General features: G+C 37.2%; 1 protein-coding gene across 1 annotated transcript in view; it reads left to right on the top strand.

Moving 5' to 3' along the window:
• The first annotated feature begins 4,212 nt into the window (after positions 1-4,212).
• capn2a (calpain 2, (m/II) large subunit a) overlaps positions 4,213-8,751 on the top strand; it is a 9,072-nt gene continuing 4,533 nt past the window's right edge. Inside the window, exons 1-9 of the mRNA XM_016474709.1 lie at positions 4,213-4,702; positions 4,966-5,035; positions 6,456-6,574; positions 7,161-7,294; positions 7,370-7,538; positions 7,642-7,725; positions 7,893-7,978; positions 8,117-8,185; positions 8,269-8,429. Of these exons, the coding sequence (XP_016330195.1) occupies positions 4,466-4,702; positions 4,966-5,035; positions 6,456-6,574; positions 7,161-7,294; positions 7,370-7,538; positions 7,642-7,725; positions 7,893-7,978; positions 8,117-8,185; positions 8,269-8,429 (1,129 nt within the window). The 5' untranslated portion in view covers positions 4,213-4,465. The remainder of the gene's footprint in view (positions 4,703-4,965; positions 5,036-6,455; positions 6,575-7,160; positions 7,295-7,369; positions 7,539-7,641; positions 7,726-7,892; positions 7,979-8,116; positions 8,186-8,268; positions 8,430-8,751) is intronic.

An 8,751-nucleotide genomic window follows, 5' to 3' on the forward strand; every position in this document is an offset into this window, starting at 1 on the left:
TGTAGACCTTGTTGGTTAAAGCTTAGTAATTTAAATCTAAAGGCTACAGATTGATATCTGAGAAGAGTGATTCATGAAATGAAGAGTTACCAGAATCCTTTACCGCACTGAACTGAAGTCAGACTGCTTCAGACACATCTCTGGTAAACGGCTAATAACCACAGGCCTCAGAGTTTGAGTGTGTTTGCTTGACACTCTACTTCCCTCTGCTGGACATGCTTCGAAATTAGTGGAAAAAAGACGGGAAACACAAAGACTTGAATCAAGTATGTGATGTGACTATAGATCAAAGACTTGTATTCCAAAGGCAGAAACAACAGACAGCATTAAAATGTTTATTTTACATGAGTTCAATATTGTAATATATATAATATTGTACACATATGTAATTGATAATGAGAATATAAAATAACTCTCTCTCTCTCTCTCTCTCTATATATATATATATATATATATATACTAGTGCTGTCAAACGATTAATCGCATCCAAACGAACAGTTTTTGTTTACATAATACATGTGTACTGATTTTATTTATTATGTATATATAAATGCACACACATTCATATATTTTGAAAATATTTAGATGTATATACATTTATATATTTATATTATTATATTTTATATTATATATAAATATGTTTAATATATAAACATAACATATTTTTCTTAAATATATACATGCATTTGTTTGCATTTATATATACATAATAAATATACACAGTACACACTCATATATTATGTAAACAAAAACTTTTCTTTTGGATGCGATTAATCGCAATTAATTGTTTGACAGCACTAATATACACACACACAATATATTTTTTTTTTTTTATTCATCACTGTTATACAACTTTAAACTATTGTAGAAGGAAGGTCTCCATGTTTCCTCTATGAGTGAGCCTCTCTGTTTTTTAAGTACAATTATACAACATAGGCCTATGTACTATTATGAAATTGTTACACACACAAAAAAGAAAAGAAAAGAAAAGAAAAGAAAGTACATGTCTTCAACTCCTCGATTGTTACACACACAAAAAAAGAAAAGAAAAGAAAAGAAAAGAAAAGAAAAGAAAGTACATGTCTTCACCTCCTCGTTTATGTGTTGTGCTCAAAACACAAGAGGGCAGCAGCAGTCCATCATGAGCTCTGTGATGAACTGGAAGAACTATGAATATGCAGGATATAGCCTATGCAAAATATGTAATAGAAGGCACGATAATGCGAAAACGACTGGTTGACTGTACATTTTCTGGCTTACGACTCACCAAATAAATAAATAAATAAGTACGAGAACATTAAATATTAATTCGAGAAATTGTTTTAGAATTTAACCATTATCCTAAAGCTAACGTTCACAAAAGAAATAGCTACAATGTATTTTAGTCCATTGCACTCTACAGCAAAATCGGCACACCGATAAGACACTGCACCAGCAATATACAACCCCTGGCAAAAATTATGGAATCGCCACACTTAGATGTTGTTTACCCACATTTTTGTATTTCATAACAAATAAACGAATCACAGATATCACACAATTGCACTCTACAGCAAAATCGGCACACCAATAAGACACTGCACCAGCAATATACAACCCCTGGCAAAAATTATGGAATTACCACACTTAGATGTTGTTTACCCACATTTTTGTATTTCATAACAAATAAACGAATCACAGATATCACACAAAACAATTTTCGTTTAATAATTCAACATTCTGGTTATGTGAAACATACCTAAAAAAAGATATTAAACTCTTTTAATTAATGAAAATTTGTTTTCCATATCAACTAGAGGAACAAAATATGGAATCATTCAATGTTGAGGAAAAAAATATGGAATCATCAAACACACAGTTAGTACTTTGTTGCTCCTCCTCTTGCTTTTATGAGGGCCTGAATTCTTTGGGGCATGGACTGATATTGTTTTTGGGGCATGAAAAACAATATTCTTCATCAAGCTGGTTCCAACTTTGTCGAATAGCAGTTGACAGATCAGCTTTGCAAGTTGGATCCTTGTCATGGACCAGTTTTTTTATTTCCACCATAAATTTTCAATCAGATTGAGATCCGGACTGTTGTGGCCATGTCATTGAGTTGATATGCCTTTCCTGAAGAAAAGCTTTAACACTCTTTGCTCTGTGGCAAGATGCATTATCATCCTTTCTATCATTATGCATTCTTTTCTATTGATGGAATGAGAAAAGTGTCCAAAATTTCAATGTACACTTGTGCATTGACTGTTGAGGTAAGGATTGCCATTTCCCCTGGTAATTTACCTGACATGCAACCCCATATCATAATTGAGTTGGTAAATTTGGTTGTTTTCTTCAGGCAGTCATCTTTATACATTTCATTAGAACGGCACCAGACAAAAGTTCCAGCATCATCTCCTTGTCCAATGCAGATTCGTGATTCATCGCTGAATATCACTTTCATCCAATCATCCACACTCCATGACTGCTTCTCTTTAGCCCACTGTAACCTTGTTTTCTTCTGTTTAGGTGTTAATGCTAGTTTTTGTTTGGCTTTTCTATATTTAAATCCCATTTCATTCAGCCGGTTTCTTACAGTTCTGTCACACACATGACTCCTGTTTCCGCCCATTTGTTTTTCATTTGTTTCATTGTGCACTTTCTATTTTCAAGGCAAATTGCTTTGAGTTTTCTATCCTGACGCTTTGAGGTCTTCCTTGGTCTGCCTGTATGCTTTCCTTTTGTAACCTTTCCATTTTGTTTATACTTGCACCAAATTTTAGAAACAGCTGACTAGGAACATCCAACTTCTTTTATGATGGATTTCCTTCTTGAAGGAGTTTTATAATCCTTTCCATTGTTTCAACTGATTACGTAACTCGTGTTACTTGTAATGCGTTACCCCCAACACTCCGTGATGGATTTCCTTTTTGAAGGAGTTTTATAATGCTTTTCATTGTAACAGACAGCTCTCTTGTTGGGGCCATATGCTTCCTTTCAATTAGCCAAGTCCAACAGCTTGTTAAGATTTGGAAGCACTCTCTTTTAACTACTGACTAATTCGCATTTTAGATATGTGCTGGTATTTATTTCAGAAATGAACATTACAAGCTGATTCCATAATTTTTTTCCTCTACTTGATATGGAAAACAATTTTCCATTAATTAAAATATTTTGTTTGGCTTTTCTATATTTAAATCCCATTTCATTCAGCCGGTTTCTTACAGTTCTGTCACACACATGACTCCTGTTTCCGCCCATTTGTTTTTCATTTGTTTCATTGTGCACTTTCTATTTTCAAGGCAAATTGCTTTGAGTTTTCTATCCTGACGCTTTGAGGTCTTCCTTGGTCTGCCTGTATGCTTTCCTTTTGTAACCTTTCCATTTTGTTTATACTTGCACGGTTGGACCAAATTTTAGAAACAGCTGACTGGGAACATCCAACTACTTTTGCCACCAGTGTTGGGGAAAGTTACTTTTAAAAGTAATGCATTACAATATTGCGTTACTCCATAAAAAAAGTAACTAATCAAGTTACTTAGTTACTTTGAAAACAATTTTCCATTAATTAAAATGTTTTGATTTAATTTGTTTGAGGTATGTTTCCCATAAACAAAGTGTTGAATTATCAAGCAAAAATTGTTTTGTCATATCTGTGATTTGTTTGTTTGTTATAAAGTCAAAACTTTGGGTGAACATCTTCAAAGTGTGGTTATTCCATATTTTTTACCAGGGGTTGTAGTAATGTTAATACTGTATTAAAGTCCTCTGAAGGCCATTTTCACTACAGTCGATGCACACGATGGCACCAGTTGCGTTTGTACGGACAAATCACTCACGCACTTTCTCACTCAGAAACAGTACGGGATGCTTTATTACTGGATGAGGTGGATATTACAACCCACTGCTGGAAACAAAACAATTTAACTGCAGCTTGTGAACGATTCTGAACTGAAGGTACGGTTTATGTCCATAACATGTTTTTATCAACAAAAAACATATCAAAGTATGCCCCAGTAATGAAAGGCTAGAAACGCCCCTATTAACTAGCATAAACCAGCCTGACTAGCAAAAAAAAAAGTGATCAAAACCCATATACAACCACCCAACAGACCGGCTTGACCAAGCCAGGGGAGCAGAAAACCTAGTTGAAGTTCTTTCCCCCATCAAGGCGGTCTGAGGTAGGCTATAAACCAAAAAAAGTGCAAACGGAATGCAAGAACGCTTCCTGTTGCAAGAGCGTGAAGCTCAGCTTCGAAAAAGACACTCTGCGTTCTGCTTCTTTTCCGCTGTGCTGCTGCGGCATCCAGCTGTTTTTAAACGCAAAAAGAACATAGAACGCGTTCTGTGCGTGTGTGAACCGCCCAACAATTACAGGCTTAGGACCACGCCTGTCCTAGAAGGAGGAGTGGGTTAAGGCGTAAGTGTAGAAATTTTTCAGTCACACTTTTACAGCTGCAAAGGAGCACAGGGCAAAAAAAGTTAGAAAATGTCCGGCGTGGCATCCACACTCGCCAAGAAGAGAGCCGAGGCGGCTGGCTTTGGGACGAACGCCAATGCGGTGAAGCACCTGAACCAGAACTTTGAGAGTCTGAGAAGCGAGTGTCTGAGCCGCGGAGAGCTGTTCTGCGATCCAACCTTCCTAGCCGCTCCCGAGTCTCTGGGCTTCAACGAACTCGGTCCACGATCGTCAAAAACCAGAGGTGTTGTGTGGAAAAGACCTGGGGTGAGTCCCTATGAAAGCAACATAAATATAGTTTTGCCAAAGCAATGCATCATGTATGCTATCTAACTATCTAACTATCTATCTATCTATCTATCTATCTGTCTACATTCTCACTGTGGCATGAAGCATTAAACTCTTGGTAATGTGATTTTCATAAAAAGCAATATATGCCAACATATGACTCATCCCTTGAATATTTCAATGGAAAACAGGCAACAACATAGAACAAATCTTCATGTCAATGCTTTTTACCATTTCTGCAGGAACTGACCTCCAGTCCTGAGTTTATTGTTGGAGGGGCTACAAGAACAGATATTTGCCAAGGAGGTTTAGGTAAGTAAACGCCCCTGCTAGGTGCAGTTCTAACAGATTTAAAAGTCCACAAGGTGTTCGTTATGCGGAATGACAAAACACATGTGAGATTGACCGAATATGTCTTGCATTTTATGAAGCTCTCTTGGAATTGTTCGTATTCTTTTTAACTTTATTGGGAAATCCCCTCTAAACATTTTAAGGAGCACACCCAATGAGTATTCTGTTCCCCTTTAAACAAGTTTGCACGCTCTCATAATGCTGTGTAATTCTTACTACTAAATGAGACCCTGTAGTTAGTTTCTCACACATCAGAGAAGTCTTTGTGCACTTTTTGGGAAAAATACTAGCCATGGCTGTTTTCAGCTCTCTTGTTTGTTTTACTTGCAATGAATCTGTTGAGCCGGATGGAGAAATCCTCGTGAAGTGGGGTGTGATTTGCACCATTGCATAACACAGAGGACGATTCCTGTAACTTTTGCCTCAAAAGGCTGCTTATTATATTACATCTGACTCTGTGTTAATGTGCTACATATTTATTTCTTTACAAAAATATAATTTTTGTATGTATTAAAGTTTGTTTTTTGCTTTTTAGTTAATATATTTATTAATTTAGTCAGTTTGAGATCTTATCATGTGCATAGGTTTGATTTAAGTATCATGCAATACTTGTAGCCTCGCGAAACACTCCAAAGAGGCATAAATTATTGCATGAAATGAAATTAAATGGTTTCTCAGTTCAACTTCATTCTTTTATATTTGGAAATAGTGCTACTGGTCGAGGAAACCACAAGTCAAGCCCGCCTGTTACTATAGTGACACTTTCAGTGTTGTTGCACATCATAGTATCATCAGGAACATATTGTCATAGCTGTATGCAAGATGAAAGATGATTCATCCAACTGAAAAATAAACGTTTTTTTAGCTCAGTGAGTTATAGGCATTTCGAAGACTGATCAGCTGACATGTGGAAGAATCTGAAAGGCGGTTTATTTAGAGGCATTCAGCTAAACTGAGTTGTCTTTGTGAAGATTAAGGAATGCAAAAGGGTTTTTGAGCAGGACAGACTGTGTAGGCCTACAAACAAACCACTGGAGGATTGAATCTCAGCATTTGCAACTGAGAATGTCGGAAATTGTCTTAAAGGGATAGTTCACCACAAACACGAAATCCTGTACCTGTAATTATTATTTATATTAAACCCTAATGTCATTCCATACCATTCTGTTTTCTTCTGTGGAATATAAAAAAATAATAATTATGGAGTTGGTTGCTCTTTCCTATTCAATAAATAGGGAGTGGACTGAAGCATTCAAGTCTTAATATTTTTAAACTGCTTTAGCTTATTTGCATTCTTCATGTCTCTGCTTTGGTAAAATATCAATGTAAATCTGGTCAAATGTAGCAAACTTCCACAACCACAAGTGTTTCCTTTCTGCAGGTGATTGCTGGCTCCTAGCGGCCATTGCTTCCCTAACCCTCAATGAAGACGTTTTGGCTCGTGTCGTTCCATCCAACCAGGGCTTTGGGCAAGACTATGCTGGAATTTTCCACTTTCAGGTAAACAAAGTAGATATGAAAGTTATGTTGCACTTGGACAGCTTGTGAAGAGAAAAATGTTGAATATTTGGGGTGTTTGCAGAGAGATAAAGTTTTAAGGAATGAAGCCTTGATAGGAGGTTGTTCTGGGAGGTTGCTTGGGTGTTGCCAGAATAATTCTAGCTGGTTTCTAGGAAGTTAGACAGATAGATGTCAAATAAATGTTATCACTTTTTAACAGAGACTCACATCGGCTTGATTTTCATCACATCGGTTGTGATGGTGGAATGTTTTTGTCAGGACAGGAAGTCAAACTGACTCAATAGACGGACAGCATTGATCCCAGAGGAAGTGCGTGCTCTGCTCAGTTCCTCTATGTGCTCAGCCTTACTGTATTTTTAAATTCCACATCTTGCTATGCCACTGAGTTCAGTTATATTTAAGCATTTCAATCATTTCCAAATCATAACAGGCTTTTCAGATGTAGCAGGTGTATCAGACTGTGCTTTGACTCTTGATGCTGTACAGTCGTGTGTTATTAGGTTGTATTTTAAGTCTCATCTGCTGAGTCCTCCCTAATTTAAGTGATTTGTTTTGATGGTTGCAGTTGTGGCAGTTTGGGGAATGGGTGGATGTGGTGGTGGATGATCGATTGCCCACTCGAGATGGAGAACTGCTGTTTGTTCATTCCGCCACAGGCTCAGAGTTCTGGAGCGCCCTGCTGGAGAAGGCCTATGCTAAGTGAGTCAATATATAATATATTGTGTCTCTCTTTTTGCACACTTTCCCACTGAGTGACACTGTTCTCTCATTCAGAGTGAATGGATGTTATGAAGCTCTGTCTGGAGGTTCCACCACAGAAGGTTTTGAGGATTTCACCGGTGGGATTGCCGAAATTTACGAGTTGAAATGCGCCCCGTCCAACATTTTCCAAATCATCAGGAAGGCCCTGGAATCTGGAGCTCTGTTGGGATGCTCCATAGATGTATGAGCTCTTTAGCACACATACAGATGATAAAGTATTAGTTCACCCAAAAATTAAAATCCTGTCAGAAAATATGCAGTAAAATAATGCTAATTTTATATAGATCACCAGTGCAGCAGACTCAGAGGCCATCACTTATCAAAAGCTTGTGAAAGGACATGCCTACTCTCTTACTGGAGCAATTGAGGTTAGTCATCTGAGTGTCTTTCATTTTCTGGGCTCCTTTGGCATTACTGTTCAGATAATGCCTTGGATTAGACTAAATTCAAATGTTTTCCTGTGCATTTGCTAGGTTAAAGGAGACATACACTGAAAGTAGCATTTATATGTATAATCTATCCGTAACCTTGTCAGGTTAATTACCGAGGCCGAAAGGAGAAGCTGGTCAGAATTCGTAATCCTTGGGGTCAGGTGGAATGGACGGGGGCCTGGAGTGACAAGTAAGACTCAAAAATTCAAAACAATATTAATTTAAGATGTATATTATGCAGTTGCATAAGCTTGTAATGAAGCTGTTGTAGTGTTATACAGTATAATATAGCTTGACCTCATTGCTTAATTATGTCGGTGTATTTTAGCTCTTCTGAATGGAATGCCGTCGATCCGTCTGAACGTGAGATTGTGAAGTCAGAAGATGGAGAGTTCTGGTAAAATTCAGTTAAAACCATATAACTGCATCACTGAAGCTCTTCTTGGCACAATTATTCACTACCTGTTTGCACTTGTGTAGGATGTCATTCTCAGATTTTGCCAGGCAATATTCCCGCATAGAGATCTGCACTCTGACCCCAGATACGCTGGCATCTGACTCTGTCAAACATTGGAGTGCGTGTAAATTCGATGGCACCTGGAGACGAGGCTCTACGGCTGGTGGATGCAGGAACCATCCATGTAAGCATGTTTATATTTCTGTGCATCTGCTCAAGTTTGACATGAGTTTAGAGAGGGACTATCTATCAGTACATTTACATTTAGCCATTTAGCAGACACTTTTATCCAAAGCGACTTAAACAAAAAGCCAGTTTCAATTCAATTTCAATTTCAATTCAGTTTCAGTAGCAGAGTGAACTTTAGCTTTGCACCACAGAAATGAATTACATTTTAATATATGTTCAAATAGAAAAAGTTTATTTTAAATTGTAATATTTCATAATATTACTGTTTTTACTATGGAAGCCCGTTTTCGCCACTGAATAAAAAATAAATAAGGGAA

Source organism: Sinocyclocheilus anshuiensis, unplaced genomic scaffold, assembly GCF_001515605.1.
Source record: "Sinocyclocheilus anshuiensis isolate Anshui unplaced genomic scaffold, SAMN03320099.WGS_v1.1 scaffold300, whole genome shotgun sequence".
NCBI classification, from domain to species: Eukaryota; Metazoa; Chordata; class Actinopteri; order Cypriniformes; family Cyprinidae; genus Sinocyclocheilus; species Sinocyclocheilus anshuiensis.